At 45.0% G+C, this 20,231-nt stretch overlaps 1 protein-coding gene across 1 annotated transcript; it reads right to left on the bottom strand.

Moving 5' to 3' along the window:
• Positions 1-9,807: 9,807 nt before the first annotated feature.
• On the bottom strand, positions 9,808-14,663 carry LOC120905736. The gene is made up of 4 exons (XM_040316773.1): positions 14,357-14,663; positions 11,970-14,134; positions 10,862-11,643; positions 9,808-10,324 (listed from the first exon to the last, which is right to left on the bottom strand). The coding sequence occupies exons 1-4, from the start codon at positions 14,661-14,663 to the stop codon at positions 9,808-9,810; spliced, it is 3,771 nt and encodes a 1,256-aa protein (XP_040172707.1).
• Between the last annotated feature and the right edge of the window lie 5,568 nt (positions 14,664-20,231).

Genomic DNA, 20,231 nt, shown 5'->3' with positions numbered 1-20,231 from the left:
TGGTCTGAGTGAGAAATTTGTGGTGTACATTATTTCACAGTGCTTGGACAATGAAACGCGCAAACAATGGGAGTCAACTGTATCACGGAACGAGTTCCCGAAATACGAAGACACTATAACGTTCCTGAAGAATCGTGTATCAGTGCTTGAGAACAAAAGTGTGCGGTTTGTAAGGCTGCAAAGGGTTGTGTTTTGTTTGCTTGAAGTATGGTCATTGGAAAAATCGGTGCAAGTCACAGATCAAGTGTGAAAGGTGTTCGGGTTTTCATCACACAATCATGCATTACGATCAAGCGGAGAGTGTAGTGAATCAAACAGCATCCGATGAAGTGCCAGATTCCGATGTGGCAGTGTTTAGTGTGAGCCAGCACTCAAGGGTTTCAACGTTGCCGAGAGTGCGTGTAATCTTACAAACAGCTCTAGTGAACGTAATAGCCAATGGCGGAAGGTTAGTGCGTTGCCGAGCATTGTTGGATAGCGGCTCTCAGATAAGCTGCATAACACGGCAGCTCGTGAATAAATTGGGGTGTCGAATGGTGAATACTAACATGCCAGTGTCAGGGATCGGGAACGTTAAGTCACCAGTAAACAAGTGTTGTTCGGTGATTGTAAAATCAATGTGTAGAAACTTTACTGTTGACTTGCGCTGTCTTGTGTATGATGAAATAACGGGAACCCTTCCAGCGTCTTATTTCAGTTTTGATAATCTGAAAATACCAAGTGATCTTGACTTAGCTGATCCTGACTTTAACAAGCCGGCGTCAATAGATTTGCTTATTGGCATGGATCGTTTACCTTTCATCATGAAGTCAGGGTTCGTCAAGCTCTCGAATGAACTTCCAGTTGTGATGGACACTGAATTAGGATGGGTGATTGGTGGCTGTATCGACAGCAGTGACATTGGTGAAGGTGTTCATACGAACATAGCAGTTTCTGATAATTTATATCAGTTATTGCAAAGGTTTTGGGAAATAGAAGAGATTTCTAACGAACAGTGCGTTCAAACGGAAGCACAACAATGTGAAGAACATTTTAAGAAAAGTCATCATCGCGATGTGGACGGTAGGTATATCGTTCGGCTTCCATTAAGGGAAACAGTTGACAAACTTGGCAACTCACGTTCGATGGCTTTGCGTAGATTCTTTGCTTTGGAAGCTCAGCTAAGTCGCCGTCCAGAAGTGAAGGAGCAGTATTCCATGTTTATGGAGGAATACAAGGCTATGGGCCATTGTCGCGAGGGTGGATGAGTCGCTGTCGATTGACTGAAGTCGATCGACGCTGTCGATGAGTCGATTTAGCTGAAGTTAAAAAGTGGTACCTTCCTCACCATGCAATTTTGAACCCCAGCAAGAATACCACTAAATGCCGGGTTGTATTTGATGCATCGGCTAAAGTGAATGATATTTCATTAAATGATGTTATGATGACGGATCCCACTGTGCAGGCTGATTTATTCTCAGTTCAGCTGAGGTTTCGGATGCACAGATACGTACTGAGTGCTGATGTTGCCAAAATGTTTAGGCAAATCAAGGTTGACCCGAGGGATACGCCCTTACAAAGAATATTTTGGCGAGCTGAGCCATCAAGTCCTATCCGTGTTTTTGAATTAAAAACTGTAACTTACGGGACTGCTGCAGCCCCTTTCTTGGCAACAAGAACCTTGCTACAGTTGGCTGAAGATGAACAGCTACGGTTTCCGTTGGCTAGTCGTGTAGTAAAGGAAAACTTCTACGTGGACGATGGACTTTTTGGTGCGAACCATGTGGAAGAGTTGTTAGAGGTGCAGCGTCAGATTGTTCAATTGTTCGATTCAGCTGGGATGCATTTGCACAAGTGGGCGTCTAATTCTGAAGTGTTGTTGAGCGAAGTGCCGAAAGAAGATCGAGATTCATTTACGGTGTTGGGCGAGAGCAAGGCAAATGAAATAATAAAAACTTTGGGTATCAAGTGGAATCCTGCTACGGATGAATTTATTTTCATCACCCCACAGATATCGGAAAACTCGGCCCCAACGAAAAGAGCTGTGCTTTCAGCATTGGCCAAATTTTTTGATCCTCTTTGCCTCATTTCACCAGTGATTGTGATTGCTAAAATGTTAATGCAAGAGTTGTGGAAGGCACAGCTTGGCTGGGATGACAAGGTGGATGATTCTCTTTTGCATGGATGGACGAAATTTCTTGCTGCGTTACCAAGAGAGAATCAAATACGTATTTCGCGTCAAATGGTGAACGATGACTCAGCCTTCTTCGAGTTGCATGGTTTTGCAGACGCTTCGGACAAAGCATACGGTGCGTGCGTGTACATTCGGTCGGTTAACGGACATGGTAGTGCTGAGGTGCGTTTAGTGACAAGCAAGTCTAAGGTTGCTCCTCTGAAACCTACTTCGATACCACGAAAGGAACTGATGGCTGCGGTGCTTCTGTGCCGATTGCCGATCAAGGTTGTGGATGCTTTGTTTAGAACAACGTTTAGAAGCATCAACTTATGGTCCGACAGTCAGGTGGTGCTTGCCTGGTTGAAAAAACCTTTAGATCGTTTGGAAGTGTTTGTACGCAATCGAGTAGCAGAGATCACGTCTCATCGCGAGTTTACATGGCGGTACGTTAACACAGCAATCAACCCAGCGGACATCGTGTCAAGAGGGTTGGCTTCTGAACTTGCCGACAACGAGCTTTGGTGGAACGGGCCAGCATTCTTGAGAGAATGTACGGTAGAAGCTGAGCCGGTAAGGGATCTTCCTGAATCTGCCATTCCGGAACTACGCTCGGAGATTAAAATTCACGTGGCAATGGCCAAGGAGGAGTTTCCGTTCTTATTCAGGTATGAGTCATTTCGTAAGGTTCAAAGAATAATGGCATATGTTTTACGATTCGCAGACAACACCAGGCGTCTGAAGGAGAATCGTATCAAGGACTCTACCTTGCGAATTATAGAACTACGGGATTCGTCAAGACGAATTGTAGGATTAGTTCAGCAGATGGAACTATCGAGCATCATAACGGCAGTCAAAAACGGTAGCCGCAATCATCGTTTTGCGAATTTGAACCTGTTTCTAAAAGATGGTTTGCTAAGAGTGGGTGGACGTCTGCAACATTCTCAGCTACCATACGAAAGCAAGCATCAATTGTTGCTGCCTAATACGAGTGTGATTACGAGCAGAATCATCACTATGATACATCGTGAGCATCTGCATGTGGGGTGCTCGGGCGTTATCAACATCCTACGACAACAATACTTGTTGACGAATGCGCGGTCCACGGTGCGCAAGGTTCTTCGAGGATGTGTAACCTGTTTTATAGTCAATCCATCGACTGTAAGCCAACAGATGGGGGACCTTCCTTCGTATCGTGTGAATGCAACTCCGACATTTGAACGTGTTGGTCTGGACTACGCAGGACCAATTTTGCTTCGATCAGGAATACGGCGGGTTTCCTCATCGAAGGGTTACATTTGCATATTTGTGTGCATGGTAACCAAGGGAATACATCTGGAGGCTGTCGAAAATCTAACGACGGAAGCGTTTCTGGCGGCTTTTAAAAGGTTCGTGTCGCGTAGGGGAATACCACAGGAGGTATTTAGTGACAACGGCACGAACTTTGTGGGTGCGAATGCGGAGATTCGAGAGATGCGAAAGGCCTATAAGAAAGCTGTTGCAGCTCAGGGATTTGTTGAATTTTGTCAAGCAAAGGAGATCAGTTGGAAACACATCCCTCCTAACGCTCCACATTTCGGTGGAATTTGGGAGAGTGGAGTTAAAAGCGTAAAGGCGGTACTCAAAAAGGTGTACAAGACAGCGTCGTTAACAATCTTTAAATTCTATACCTTACTATGTCAGATTGAAGCGATTCTGAATTCTAGACCACTGTACGCGCATTCAAGTGATCCACATGATCTTGAATATTTGACACCAGCGCATTTTATGATCAATCGACCCTTGGTAGGAGTTGCGGAGCGCTCGTATATAGACGTTGCGGAAAATAGACTAAACAGATGGCAGAGAATTCAGCAGTTGAGGGATCAATTTTGGACAAGATGGTCAAAGGAATATTTAAATGAATTACAAGTGCGAAGTAAATGGATCACAAAACAGGCTAATGTTAAACCAGATATGTTAGTGCTGATAAAAGAGGATGATATGCCACCACAGTTTTGGAAGATGGGTCGAATTGTTAAGACATATACAGGGCCTGACGGTTTAGTAAGGGTAGCAGAGGTGTTCACGAAGGGTGGAACATACAAACGGCCAATACATAAGTTAGCGCCTATTCCAGGATTAGAAGAGTAGTTAGACACATCTTGTGTGGGAGTATGTTCCGTTGATAACGGAAGATGAAGAGGAGAGAGAGAGAGAGGAAGGCATCGTGCCACACGGAACGACATTTGTAGTTGACGGTAGGCACGTACGTATGTATCGATAAAATAAGTCGAGCGAAACGCCATTCGGTGTATTGGTGTACGTGTAGTCTTGTTTGGCAAGTAAGTGTGGGAGCAAGAGAACGAGGCTAGAAACAGACGAGCAGGTAGAAACGCGTATGCGATGAATTTATACTGGTAGTGGTAAGAGCGAGCGGTGAATTTCGAATTGAAACGGCATTCTGTTTGTAGCAATCGGCTTAGCCAGACGCAAACGCAACGGTGTTAAGTTAGTCAATAAAGCGCCACAAAAAACCAAACTTTTCTTTCGTATCCACTGCTTCCCATAGCAAATTATCCACTATATATATATATATATATATATATGTATATATACAGGGTGGCATCGTAGAAGTGATACACTTTGTTTTTGTAATAAAATTGACACCAGGTTTGATTTCTCTGAGGAATCGATTTAAATAGCTTCTATTGCTACTAAACCTGCATTTCACTTAATTTATTTCAAATCTTTCGCCTTTACACTTGATAACCGCCCGTAGGCGCTTTTGGAAATCGTTACAGGCCGCACGCACAACTTCATCCGGCATCTCGTCCCATATCTTTAACAACCGTTTCTTGAATCCGTCCAAATGCAAATGTTTGACGTCGTCCAATTTTCCAAGCATGTATCCCCATATGCTGAAGTCCAACGGGTTTAAATCTGGAGACGAAGCAGGCCATTCCGATGCACTGATAAAACATGGCAAATGCTGCTTGCACCACTTCTGAACGATCGAAGCCTTATGGGCTGGAGCTGAATCCTGTTGGAAGCAAAAGCTGTCGTTGCCAAAAAACTTCTTAGCGTATGGTTTCAAGTGGCCTTGAAGAACATGTTCTAAATAGTACTCCTTGTTGATCTTGTTGAAACTTCCCTTTGGCCGATATAGCTCCCCAAACCATCACAGCTGACGCATTTTGATACCGTTCGACTGTTCTTTTATCGGCTGGTATATCCCGCAAACATGCTCCATAAATACGATCATTCTGCTTATTCAAGTATTCCTCCAGAGTGAACAGTTTTTCGTCCGAAAAGATGATGTTGTGGCTTGCGTGCGTCTTCAGCAACAAGCGAGATCTGGTCACCCTTTCGGTAATATTTTTGCTGGTTAAGCCGTGAATTTTTTGCTTTTTAAACGCTCTGTAACCAAGGTCCTTTTTCAGGATGTTTTGCATGGCAAAGTGACTCATGTTCATTTCACGCGCCATTTTTCTTCCCGATCGAGCTGGATTTCGCCGCACTCGTTCCTTTACCGCTTTGATCACCGCAGGAGTCCTAACACTCCGTTTTTTGCCTGGTTTCTTCTTTGGAACAACCGTGCCTGTCTCCTCGTATCGCTTGATGGTCCGGTAGACGAATAATCGACTTAAATCGAGATGAGACAGTTTCTGCCTAATCTGTATGTTTGTCAATCCATTCAAATGCAAGATTTTTATTTGTTCGCGACTTGAATCCATTATAATATCTGAGAAAACTGAAGTGAATACTAAGTGTACGTTTTCCACGATAAATAGTAAACAAATTAAGCTGTCAAAATGTGCCCATGAGTTTGACACACAGTAACAAAAACACAATATATATATATATATATATATATATATATATATATATATATATATATATATATAAATATATATATAGATATATATATATATATATATATATATATATATATATATATATATATATATATATATATATATATATATATATATATCTATATATATATATATATATATATATATATATATATATATATATATATATATATATATATATATATATATATATATATATATATATATATATATATATATATATATATGCTATTTCACTTATTATGGGTACGACCGACAACCTTATTTCACCAAATCAGCGTATACATTTTTGAGTCTTGTTATATTTTCTATAAAATTCTTTTGATTTCTGCAGCAAAATGGCTGCCAGCCTGATGTGCGAATTCGCACGCTCTCTTACTTATCGTGTTTGCCAATTCTCATCGATTAATATTCCACGCACAGTCTACTGTAGGCTGTACTTACCGAGTTGCGCCATTGTCGTGATTTAAGGTTCGACCAGACCAGACCTTTGAAAACTATAGAAGGACAGCCAGGACAACCTACAGCTATGCCTTTTGCAAATGCAGCCGCTAACGTATGCGACGAGAGACCTCACGCAGATCGTATGATGGCAGCGTACTTCGAAGTGGAAGGTTATGGTCCTGCGAAGAGCCTTTGTTGTCGAAGGAGGATCAACGTGCGATGTCGATTTTGCAAAACAACACAAAACACGTCGACGGGCGGTACCTGGCGGAGCGACGTTTCATGCCGGAAAACCGTCAAATGGCTCTATCTAGGATGGAGTGTCTGGAGCGTAAGATGAGCCGAAATACGAGCCTTGCGGAGAAAATTACTAGAGGACTACTTGGAAAAGGGCTATGCCAGACCGATGAGATGAGCTGAAAACCTTCTACCCTAGGAAATGGTATCTTCCAGTGTTTCAGTGACAAATCCTAACAAGCCTAATAAAGTTAGGTTAGTATGGGATGCGGCAGCTGAAGTTAGAGGTATTTTGCCGCTGCTGACGGATACGCATTTGCGATGATGACGTCCACAGTCAACGGTTCCTATGGAGATGGGGAAACACAAATGCAGAGCCGCAGCTGAGGATGACCTTCGCAGCATGCTTCCAAGTACGGCACCCGCGTGGCGAACACGTGGATGACATGCTTACAAGTGTGGAAACGGAACCTGAAGCGATTGAGCTGGCGTATCAGGTGAGCACAATAATGCTGGCGCGAAATGGATTTCGAACCGTGTCTAAAGCCAGAGAAGGTGCTGGGAATGTGGTGGGACACCACAACAGATAGTTTCGGCTTTAAACTATCGTGTAAGACCCGGAGCTGGCACGCAAGGACAAACCACCGTCCAGGCAGATGCGCGACTTTGATGTCGATCTACGACCCGTTAGGTTTGATCGCAGGCGTGCTTTTTATTTGAATGTACTTCTTCAGGAAGCGCCTGGATCGCTCCGGAAGAATCCAGTGGGACGCCATGACCGCCAGAATTGGAAAGCCATTGACCGACGCTGCGTCGACCGAATCATCTTACAGCTACCGCGTTGCGATGCCGCGAGCGCAGCGTCGCGCACCGTTTTGAGTTATGGACGTATCGAGTGTCGCGTTGGTTTGACGCAGAGCTGCAGGCTGCTGATTGCAGAATGCCCACGTCATCGAGGCCTTCGACCGAACGCAGACCGCGTAATCGATTTTCGTCGGACATAGGGTTGACGCGACGATTATGGCTTCCAACCACCAAGCGATCGGACCAATGCAGCATGACCGAACGATGGTTTAGCGTCTAAGCAATATCGAACAGAAACGCCGAGTGCGCTGGTTCCCATCCCAGACTACGAGATTTTCCCGTGGACGATGCTTTGTCGGCATGTAAACATCCGTCGCATGGCGGCGAAATTGGTTTCCGACGTGCTTTCGACGCCATATCTGCCGCGTTGGACCGTTTGTGTTCAAACGAAGTATATGGAAGGACGCTTGATTGAGCGGCGAGCGATCGACGCCGCCGCGACTACTAGCCGAGCCATCGTGCCGAGTTAATCGCCGACGACACCACGCACGGCGCCAAGAAACCGTAGTGCGGCGCTTGATATACGATCTGTGCGCGCAATGCCGAAATGCACAAACAAAGCCAGCGTCCCGAAATGTGAATTACCTACTGCTCGCGCTGCCAGGACCATGCGATTATTTCTGTCCGATGGTCGTAACTGCCGAAAAACGCACGCGCGACGGCCGGAGCTGTGCAATGACTCGGAAACGCCGCGAACAAATCGCGAACCGAGCGGCGTAATGCGTTGTTCGACGACAATCGGTGACCAATCGTCAGCAAACGGAAGATACGGAAGTCGGCATCGAAGTCGAGAACATGTCCGGCCACTTACACACGTTCCGACGAGGAGAACCGTAAACCTCAACCATTTTGTTGTTTGAAGCGATTCGCCAGCAGTTGAAAAATAAAATAAGATTTTGGCGACGAAAGAGAATGCCGACCGACGGAAAGTTCCGTTATCGTCGAAACAGCGAAAAGCCATGGTGTTTGCGACTTGGGGTCTTCGCTGTAGCATCGAATTGGTGTTTTGCGGCGCCATGCGGAACAGGTAACTTATTAACGATGTTTGCTGGCGCAGAATGTGTTGGAATACCATGAGAATTGGCAACAAGCATAGCTGGCAGTTGCTGCAGTTCGCATAGAAGAAAGTCGTACAATAAGTAAATAGCATATATATATATATATATATATATACATATATATATACATATATATGCTATTTCACTTATTATGGGTACGACCGACAACCTTATTTCACCAAATCAGCGTATACATTTTGAGTCTTGTTATATTTTCTATAAAATTCTTTGATTTCTGCAGCAAAATGGCTGCCAGCCTGATGTGCGAATTCGCACGCTCTCTTACTTATCGTGTTTGCCAATTCTCATCGATTAATATTCCACGCACAGTCTACTGTAGGCTGTACTTACCGAGTTGCGCCATTGTCGTGATTTAAGGTTCTTTTTGACATCTTTTTATTTAAAATAAGTTCCTACTAATTAAAAGGGTTCTGTTGCGCGTTAGCACAACGCCCGGCCTGCAGATAAATAATTTACCAAAAAACGGCTTTTTTAAGTAATTCAGGATTATTTTATTATGCCTTTAACAGCACAAAATTTTAGTAACCGAGAGAGTGAAAAAAACCAAAAATTCGTCCGCTTCCACGCAGGTCCGGGATCAAAAAGAAAGCCCTATTTCGCAGTCCATGCGGTCACCGGCTATCCGTCAAACGCTCGGTCGATCCCTTTCGTTCAGTCCGAACGTTTATCGTCCAGTCCGAGACCTCTAGCGGCCGCTAGCTAAAATACGGACGCTCCTTGTCGATCCTTAAACGATCGCGTCGTCACCATAAGTGACAGTCCACCAGGCGTTTCGACGTCGTCAAACGATAACCCTTGGCGCGACGTTCAGCGATACCAGCTTCACCACTGGCCTCTCCAGCATTGTTCTTTTCGCTGTTTTGATGACGACCCGACGAATGACTCCGTCTTTGGATGGGACTACGCGTTCCACCCTTCCTCTCGGTCAACAGTTTCGCGGGCTGTTTTCGTCCACGATTAAGACAACATCTCCGGTCTCGATAGGCTTGCACGACTCGAACCATTTCGTCCTTCTAACCAGGGTGGGGAGGTAGGTTTTGATCCACTTCTTCCAGAGCTCGTTCATTTTAGCCTGTACAGCTCTCCAGTTTTGTTTCAAGCCTGCTGGCGAATCATCAGGCTTCACCAAGGGCTTCATTCCTGCGGAAGAACCTAACAAAAAATGGTTGGGAGTTTACGGTTCCTCATCCTCACCGTCGACTGGAACGTGTGTAAGTGGCCTAGAATTGAGCATGTTCTCGACTTCGATCAATGCTGCCGACAGGACCGCTTCCGTAGGATGCCTCTCCGTGAGGGTGCGCGACAGCATTCTCTTGACCGATTGGATCATCCTTTCCCATGATCCTCCAAAGTGTGGGGCTGCGAGGGGGTTAAACTTCCACACTGGATCGGGCGATCCGAATTCATTTAAAATCGCCGAATCAACACGTTCCGCAGCTTCCTTTAATTCACGATCGGCGCCCACGAAATTCGTTCCACGATCGGAGACTATTTCGATTGGTGTTCCGCGGCGTGCCATGAAGCTCCGAACTGCCATCAAGCAGTCACTCGTAGACAGGGATTGCACAAGCTCGATGTGGACGGCTCGAACCGTCAAGCACGTGAACAAAACACCCCACCGTTTTTCCGTCTTTCGGCCGTTCACGATTACCATCGGACCGAAATAATCAATGCCCGTATATGAAAAGGTCCTGGAGAATGCAGCAAGACGAGCAGTAGGTAATTCGCACATTTCCGGGGACGCTGGCTTTGCGTATAACAATGTGCATGTTCGGCATTGCAGGCGTACGTGTTTACACACAGATCGGAGAGCCGGTATATCAAAGCGTTGTCTCACTTCGTTCACTACAGTTTCTTGGCTGCCGTGCTTATAACGACGGTGGACATCGTCAACAATTAACTCGGAAACACGATGTCGTCTCGGTAGCAGAATAGGTCGCTTCCTCCCGGGGTCGACGTAACGGCAACGATCGATCCTTCCGCTCAATCTCAGCAAGCCGTCCTCGTCCATATAGGGACTTCGTTTGAACAACAAACTACTTCTGGGAATCGGACTTTTCCACGACGGTGTTGTTGAGTTTTCCCTCGCCTTCCAGAGTATGGCATATTCATCGGTAAAAGCGTTCCTCTGAACGTCTCGCAGAATTACCGTTTCAGCCCTCTGGATTTCGCCGCGGTTAAGCGGACCTGTCGATGGAGATTTATTTTTGGTAATGATGTTTACATACCGACACTCGTAAGCCATCGTCCTGACCAGCCGCGTCCATCGGGAAAATCTCTCGTAGTCGATGAAAATCGGACGCGCTATGTGGATGCCGACCAGCTTCAGCCTATCCTTTTTCCGCACCTCCTCGGACGTTTCCGATGGTACTCGACGAGGTATGTTCCATTCTGCTTCGGGTAGTTGCAGGAACTCGGGCCCACTAAACCATCGTTCGGAGGCGAGATGATGCTGCAGGTTGGTCCATTTGATCGCTTCGTCCGCAACATTAAGTTTAGTTGGAAGCCATCGCCAATCGTCGACGTTCGTCGTGTCCAGCACCTCAGCAACCCTATGTGCGACGAAAATCGAGTACTTACGGTGGTCTGCGTTTATCCAGTCTATAACATCAGTCGAGTCTGTCCAGAAGTAGCTTCCACGAATAGTTTCTCGATGAGCACTAGTTATAGACGAGGCTATTCTGCAACCCATCACAGCAGCCTGCAGCTCTAAGCGGGGCACGGAAAGATACTTTAGAGGCGCCACTCTAGCTTTGGATCCAACTAACGACACCTCGATACGTCCATGGCACTCAAAACGGAAGTACGCGACCGCTGCGTAACCATCTGCACCAGCATCAACGAACACGTGTAGCTGTAGAGATGATTCGGTGAGCGACGCCAGCTGTCGGTAGCAACGTGGTATGATGAAACTTTCCAATTCTGGCAGTCGTTCCATCCAGGCGTCCCATTTATGCTGGATCTCTTCCGGAACTTCGTCATCCCAGCCAAGGTGTAGGCGCCAGACTTCCTGAAGAAGTACATTCAAATAAAAAGCACGCCTGCGATCAAACCTAACGGGTCGTAGATCGACATCAAAGTCCGCAGCATCTGCCTCTTGGACGGTGGTTTGTCCTTGCGTGCCAGCTCCAGGTGTCTTACACGGGATAGTTTAAAGCCGAAACTATCTGTTGTGGTGTCCCACCACATTCCCAGCACCTTCTCTGGCTTTAGACACGGTTCGAAATCCATTTCCTTGAGGGTTGACTCAGTGCCTTTTGCCGCTGTCGCGACTCTGATGCTATTTGAGAGCCAATTGTGGAGAGAAAATCCAGCATTATTGTGTATTAAGCTCACCTGATACGCCAGCTCAATCGCTTCAGGTTCCGTTTCCACACTTGTAAGCATGTCATCCACGTAATGTTCTTCATGGATACAGCGAACTGCACGCGGGTACAGGGAACGATATTTCTCCGCATTCTCGTTCTTTACGAATTGCGCCGTACTTGGAGAGCATGCTGCACCGAAGGTCATCCTCAGCATGACAAACTCCTGCGGCTCTGCATTTGTGTTTCCCCATCTCCATAGGAACCGTTGACTGTGGACGTCATCATCGCAAATGCGTACCTGGTGGTACATTTCCCGGATGTCGGCTGCCACCGCGACTCGATATTCACGGAAACGGAATAGCACGGCTTGCAGCGGCGTCAACAGGTCAGGGCCAGTCAGCAGCTTCTTGTTCAGCGAAATACCTCTAACTTCAGCTGCCGCATCCCATACTAACCTAACTTTATTAGGCTTGTTAGGATTTGTCACTGGAAACACTGGAAGATACCATTTCCTAGGGTAGAAGGTTTTCAGCTCATCCTCTCTTATCGGTCTGGCATAGCCCTTTTCCAAGTAGTCCTCTAGTATCTCGTTAATTTTCTCCGCAAGGCTCGTATTTCGGCTCATCTTACGCTCCAGACACTCCATCCTAGATAGAGCCATTTGACGGTTTTCCGGCATGAAAACGTTGTCGCTCCGCCAGAGTAAACCCGTGGTGTACCGCCCGTCGACGTGTTTTGTGTTGTTTTGCAAAATCGACATCGCACGTTGATCCTCCTTCGACAACAAAGGCTCCTTCGCAGGACCATAACCTTCCACTTCGAAGTACGCTGCCATCATACGATCTGCCCGTGAGGTCTCTCCTTGGCAATCGCATACGTGGTAGCTAGACTCCGGCTGCACAATGGATGTGTCGTTAGCGTTATCCGTGCATTTGCCAAAAATGAGCCATCCCAAACGCGTCTTCGTAGCTGTAGGTTGTCCTGGCTGTCCTTCTATAGTTTTCAAAGGTCTGGTCAATCTGTAATGGTCGATACCGATTAGTAAACGAGGAGAAACAGCCTCATACGAGGCAGCTGGAATCGCCTGCAAATGCTTATATTTCCGCTTCAACTCGTTCACATCGACCGATTGGATATGGAGCGATAACCGGCTGACTGTACGCACGTCGGCCATCGAAAATGCGGATGCATTTTCTTCAGCACTGGAGACTTGCACCGCTACCCTTTCCGAATCACGTTCATCGCGTCGCTCTCCCGCACTGTACTGCAAACACAACGAGTCAAGAACGCCGCTGACCCCAAGTTGCCTGGCGAGCTCCTGCTCCATCAACGTCACCGTCGACCCCTCGTCTAACAGCGCATGCGTGTAAATTGGACCACTCTCACCGTGCAGCTTTACCGGCACGTAACGCAGCAATGTACCATCGGAGCGCGTTCCATGATGATTTATCTCCACGCGTTCCTCGCTGGTGACACGATGCAACTTCCGGTGATGCTTAGCGACGCATCCTTGGACACCACAGTCGTCACGCTTCGAGCACGGGCCGTAGTGCTTGCCCAAACATCGTTTGCACAACTTCAAGGTGCGCACCTTGTCCCACCTATCAGCAACGCTTAACCGGTTAAACACCTGACACTCCGCGATCGTACCGCACGTATCACTGTTACACAACGCGCACTCTCGATGCCTATTGGGCTGGGGCTGATGCGTCTCCACGTGTTGCGCATGCACTTGTCGCGTTGTCGTCTTCTTTTTCAGCTGCGGAGGAGTTACCGCCATTGCTCCATCCGTCGCCTTCTGAATCCAGGCACCGAACTCGCTCATCGTCACACTTTTCAGCTCCTGACTATGCATGCCCCAGCTCCAGCGCAGATATGCCGGCATACGGTCCACCAGCTCTTGAAGCAGCGCTGCATCGTACAATCTGTCAGAAGTTCCGCTTGCCTTTATAGTTGAACATATTTCAGCAACTAAATCGCCGTATTCGATAAAACTATCGAGCCGCTCAGACTTAATCGGCGGTGATTCGCGAATTTGTTCGAGCAACGTATTCACTAACACATCCGGTCGCCCGTATGATTTTTCAAGCGCGCTCAATATTTCCTCCAGATTGTCAGCGTGCCGGAGACGGCCTTGCACCGTTCCTAGTGCTTTTCCCCGTAACGCTCCTTGCAATCGAAGGATATTTTCGTCTTCGGTAAACCCAAACGTACGAGACGATCTTCGAAAGGTAGACAGAAATATCGGCCATTCCTCGGGATTCCCATTGAATGAAGGGAGTTCATAGCGCACTGCTTGACGGGCTGCTATTTGGCTTTGGCTCAGGTCACCTTCTTCGTTGACCGAAATCCGTTTAGCCGTTGAGCAAGGAAGCGATTCCCCGGGCGAAAACTAGGTTCGCTCGCTGCTTTTACTGAGCCGAGCTACTTCCGCATCCTTCTCCCGTATCAAAGCTAACGCTTTCTCCGTCGTGGCTTTAAGAGCCTCCATCTCTCTCTTCAAGCGCGCTATCTCGTCGTCTTTCTTGCCGCTCGCTAGTTTGGTCTTCACTTCGCACTCCGCACACCACCATGCCCTCGTCTCTACCGTTTTATCCACGTGCGCACACTCGTAATGGTACCATTTATCGCAAAAATCGCACTGCAATAACGAATCTACCGAATCCGCCTTATCGCACACCGCACACGTAAAGTCCGCGATCACTGCACTTTCCTCTTGCATTTTTTCACTACACGATTCGGATGCGTTGGCTGTGTATTTGTATGTGCGTGTACCTTACCGAACAGTCCTTTGTTCTCAGCGCTTACCGCGTGGTATAATAGAGCAAGTAGAGAACGAGCCGAATTTGCACAGCTCGTGTGAGAGGAATTTAGAAGAATTATAAGACTGATTTTTTAAATAGAAATTTAGCTGAATTTTTAGAATGTTGCGCGTTAGCACAACGCCCGGCCTGCAGATAAATAATTTACCAAAAAACGGCTTTTTTAAGTAATTCAGGATTATTTTATTATGCCTTTAACAGCACAAAATTTTAGTAACCGAGAGAGTGAAAAAAACTAAAAATTCGTCCGCTTCCACGCAGGTCCGGGATCAAAAAGAAGGCCCTATTTCGCAGTCCATGCGGTCACCGGCTATCCGTCAAACGCTCGGTCGATCCCTTTCGTTCAGTCCGAACGTTTATCGTCCAGTCCAAGACCTCTAGCTTTAGCTTGTTCTTCCTTTTCTGTCTGTCTTCGACTTCTCTAAACACAAGACTGACTCCGTTTCCTTCTTTGACATTTTCTTCCTTTTCCTTGCCTGACGTTTCCTAAGTTTGGGTTTTATTTCGCCCTGATACTGCTATCTCTCTGCTTCTCCATTTCCATCTCCTTCTGATTCGCCGGCTTTTTGAAATCTCTGTTACGTCGCAAAGCCGGTTACGTTCTTCTATGTGAAATTAATTACTTTCTTGATGTTTTTAGTACAAGTTTTACGTTCTCTCTTCTTTTGCTCCTCTTATGCTATTTCCATTCTCTACAATGAAGATTGATGTAGCTAAATCGAATGATTTGCTTGCACAAACATTGAGGGATTTAGAGGTCAATGTGAGCGTGTGGATATCTAACGCTTTAGAGAGAGGAATCGAGACTCTCAAAACTGAGCTTTGCGCGCAAGTGGAGCGTAAGTTGGAGACAACATTGCGTGAAACGTTAAGTGCTACAGAAGCCTCAAAAATGTCTAAGGTGGCTGTCAAATTATTTGTCTGCAAACTGCGTTATTAGCATGGATGAGCCAACCCGATCCAGCAGCGTTACAGATAGTTCACGTTAGATGGCGTGGGTTGGTCTAAACAAATATATACATAGGGACAGGCACAACGACAGGCACGTTACATGGCGTGAGCTTGTCTTAACACATAAATACATAGGGACAGGCGCGATGAGCGGCATTCAGTCGCAAGAATTCATAAAAGCCAGTAAAAAATTTTGAACTTTGTTTACAACGTATGTTAAAAATATTACTAGGGTAAATGTACCTATAGTGGTGGTAGTACCAATAGTGGTGGTATTGCGCTAAAATGCGCTTCATACGGCAAATTACATGTAATTGAGCTATTTACGTTAGTGTGCAATGTTCTTTAGCCTTTTGCAAAAGGCCTTTAGCCTAAAGTTTAATGGGGCCATTCCGTTACTTAGTGACCGAAAAATCCACTTTTTTGTGAAATGTGTCAACATTTTTCCAAAATCCTTAGGATTTCATAACGAAACTCATTTTTCTGTTAACCTTCTAAATGACCACATAACCACGCAATTACTAGTTTTGAAACATAACTGTTATGAAATGTTATTGTTTTACTAAAATTCTTTGCCTTTTGACCATATTTATGCATTTTTAAGTGTTTTTCACCATAGTGCCATTATAGGTACACAAAACAGGCATGTTCCTATAGTGGTTATAGTTGTAAAATCAATAAAAACAGGTCGTTTTAGATTTTTTCGGGGATATTTTTGACATGTCGTACTGTTTTCACTAAAAGAAGCAACAGAAATGAGTTTTATGTAGGTAATTTACCAAAAACATGCCAAAATTCGTTTATATGGCTGAATGAAAAATTGACTTCAAATCAAGCACACTCTTCCGCGTGTAGGTTGACGACAAGTGTGATGCAGTACTTTAGTCAATAGTTTCATCGATCAAATTTATACATTTTTTTACGTTCAAATTACGGAAGAAACCAATATAATGGCAGTAATCCTTGATATTCATACGAAAACAGCCTCGAAACTAAGTTTCATTGATATTATACACCGTTTTTGATGCATCTTTGTTTACCACCACTATAGGAACACAATACGGTAGGTTGTGTAGGTTGTCAACTTGTAGGTTGACGACAAGTGTGATGCAGTACTTTAGTCAATAGTTTCATCGATCAAATTTATACATTTTTTTACGTTCAAATTACGGAAGAAACCAATATAATGGCAGTAATCCTTGATATTCATACGAAAACAGCCTCGAAACTAAGTTTCATTGATATTATACACCGTTTTTGATGCATCTTTGTTTACCACCACTATAGGAACACAATACGACGACTATAGGAACCATACCACCATTATAGGTACAACGACGCAGTCAAAAAAATATGTATTTTTTCGTAAATTTTATCTATTTCAGGGTAAAAATGGTTGTGATTGCGATGATAAAACATATTCCAATTGTTATGTGTTAAAATATTCACAAATTGTCCTTCCTGACACTTTAAATCTATTAAAACACGTTGGTACCACTACAAATTGCACCACTTTTGGTACATTTACCCTATTTCACTCTCTTCTCGAAATTTTGCGACAGTGGCCTTGCGTGCAACTTCTGACACTATGAAAACCAGCGAAACAGTGCAAGAAATAAATTTAGAATCATGGGCGACGGTCACTAAAAAAAGGAAGAGGACAAATAGTGGGGACAGTAATGTTCAAACTATTATTAATAGATTTGACGAGGGAAACAATAAAGTTACTCCCAAAATTAGGAAAAATGACGATATGAAGGAGTCCATGGGAAAAAATAAAAACAAAAATAAGAATAAAACACTGGTTATTGTTCCTAAGGTGGTTCAGTCTTGCGATACGACAAGAGCTGATCTACGCGCGAAATTGGGTCCGAGGCGACAGCAAATATCGGAATTCCGTAATGGCAGGGACGGTCAAGTTTATGTTCAATGTTCTGCTCAGGCTAATTTAGATAATGTTAGAAATGAAGTAGAAGGCATTTTAGGAGACGGGTGACTTCCTTGCTAATGGCACGAGTAAAAATTATTGGAATGAGTGAAAAATATTCTGAGTCCGACTTAGTAGATCTTTTGAAATCTCAAAATGAGTTAATTCCCTGGAAACAGGTGAAAGTAATTGGAATGTTTGAGAGTAAGATCTACAAGTACCAGAAACACAACGCGGTATTGAAAATCGACAATGAGACTGATAAATGTTTGGAAAAATCGATAAAATCAATATTGGTTTTGATCGTTGTAAAATTTCTAGGAGCATACATGTTATGCGTTGTTTTAAATGTGGTCAGTTTAACCATAAGAGCACTGAATGCCAAAATAAGGAAGCTTGCTCAAAGTGCAGTGACGATCACCGAACGTCGGATTGCACCTCGTCCATCCTAAAGTGTGTGAATTGTGTTTTGGCTAACACATCTAGGAACCAGAAACTACAGGTACACCGGTGGACAAAAAGATAGGAAAACAATTTGTTGTGTTTTTTTTGCGTGCAATAGGTGTGTCATCGCCAACAGTTGTTGTTGTTGTTAGTATGGTTTAGAGAGGCTTTGGCTCCTGCGGAGTTCGTTGGCCTCTTATCGCCAACAAATCGAGGCGTATGTTGTTGTTAGTATGGTTTAGAGAGGCTTTGGCTCCTGCGGAGTTCTTTCGCCTAACGTTCGAGGCGTACTGAATTTGCAATCGCTGTTTGTTTGCCTTTTATACTCGCATTTGTGGTGCGCTACTTATCTGAGTTTTGAGTAACGGCAGCGTTTTTCGGTAGTATAAAAAGAGATCCAAACCGTGTTGCGCTTCATTCTTCATTCAGTGGTAAAGGTGAAAGTTTGCGATTTGAAAATTCCACAAGTTCATCATGGGTCGCGGAAAGCACTGCACTCCAGAGGAGCGGAAACATATTCAGGGTTTGTATCGTGAGAACGTGCCTATCAAAACCATCTGCAAGGCGTTCGGCCGTTCGCGGACGTTTGTGGACAACGCCATTCGTAGCGAGGCTACGGGTAAATCCACAGGTCGTCCGCGAAAAACAACGGCTGACGTTGACGCGCAGATGGTTGAGATAATCAGGGCGGACCCTTTCAAAACTTGCAATCGTATTAAGCAAGAGCTTAGATTGCAAGTTTCGGCGAAAACGGTGTCGCGCCGTTTACACGCCGGTGGGTTCTGTGCCCGGAAACCACGAAAGGTTCGTAAGCTAATGCCGCACCACGTAGAAGCGCGCATTCGGTTTGCCGAAGAGCATTTAGCTGCATCCATCTTTTGGTGGAGCAAAATATTTTTTTCGGATTAGTCCAGAATCAATCTGGATGGTTCGGACGGCACTAAATACGTCTGGCGCCTTCCTAAACAGGCGTATCATCCAAAAAATACTATAAAAACCCTAAAGCACGGAGGCGGCCACGTAATGGTGTGGTTGCTTCTCCTGGCACGGCCCGGGTCCTTTGTTCCGTATCAAAGGGACACTGAACTCGGAAGGGTATAGAAACATACTACGTCGTAAGATGTTGCCACACGCCCGACAAAAATTCGGAGACGAAGAGCATTACATCTTTCAGCACGATAACGACTCAAAGCATACATCGCGATTAGTTAAATGTTTTTTGGCAAACGAGGATGTGCAAGTTCTACCGTGGCCTGCGTTGAGTCCAGACCTCAACCCGATTGAGAATCTGTGGTCAACTCTCAAGCGTCAGCTTAAGAACAAGCATGCACGTTCTGCCGATTCGCTATGGACACGCTGCAAGGCTATGTGGAAACGCATAGACAGAAGCGAATGCCGTAACCTCATCGGCGATATGGCCCTACGCTGTGAGGAAGTGAAAGCGAATAACGGTCAACACATTGACCGTTAGAATATGTTTCCGCTCTGTGGAACACCGCAACACCACCTCCCAACAACCACTTAAACAGTCCTTTTCAGGGCTACCAAATATTTCCGACAAGAACTATGTTTTTCGGTCACAGAAAAAAGCTCCTATTTTTATGTCCACCAGTGTACAACATGCGGCCAATAGCTATGAATGCCCGCTGTTTAAAAAACAGGTAGAGAGACGAATGCAACTTTCTCAATAGCTGGGAGGGGTGGAATTAGGGCGGTTCAGAGAGATTTTATATTTCAATTTTGCCGGTCTTTCATCTAACTATGCTATGTTTCGTGAGACAGTAGAAATAGTTCAACCTTTGTTGGTCTTGATCTCGGAAACTCACGTGACCGAGGAGGAAGCATTTGAGCAATATTATATAAAAGGTTATGAGGTAGTGTCGTGTTTATCACATTCACGTCACACAGGAGGTGTTGCAGCTTATGCCAGAAGTGATATTGTCCTTAAAGTGATCTTAAACGAGTCATTAGAGGGCATATATATATATCTAGAATTCACGCCTTTCAAAGCTAAGTTTGCCGTCTCAAGAACTTTCCGTTATATCATTAACCCGAACTTTTACTCACTTTCAGGGAATGTTGACTCATTATCAACAAGCTTTAGAATTCACTAAACAATTAATTTTATTCCGGGTTTTTGTTGTAA

The sequence above is a fragment of the Anopheles arabiensis genome, chromosome X (assembly GCF_016920715.1).
Source record: "Anopheles arabiensis isolate DONGOLA chromosome X, AaraD3, whole genome shotgun sequence".
Taxonomy (NCBI): Eukaryota; Metazoa; Arthropoda; class Insecta; order Diptera; family Culicidae; genus Anopheles; species Anopheles arabiensis.
The sequence above is the reverse complement of the archived record's forward strand: the minus strand, read 5'-3'. Positions and strand labels throughout refer to the sequence as shown.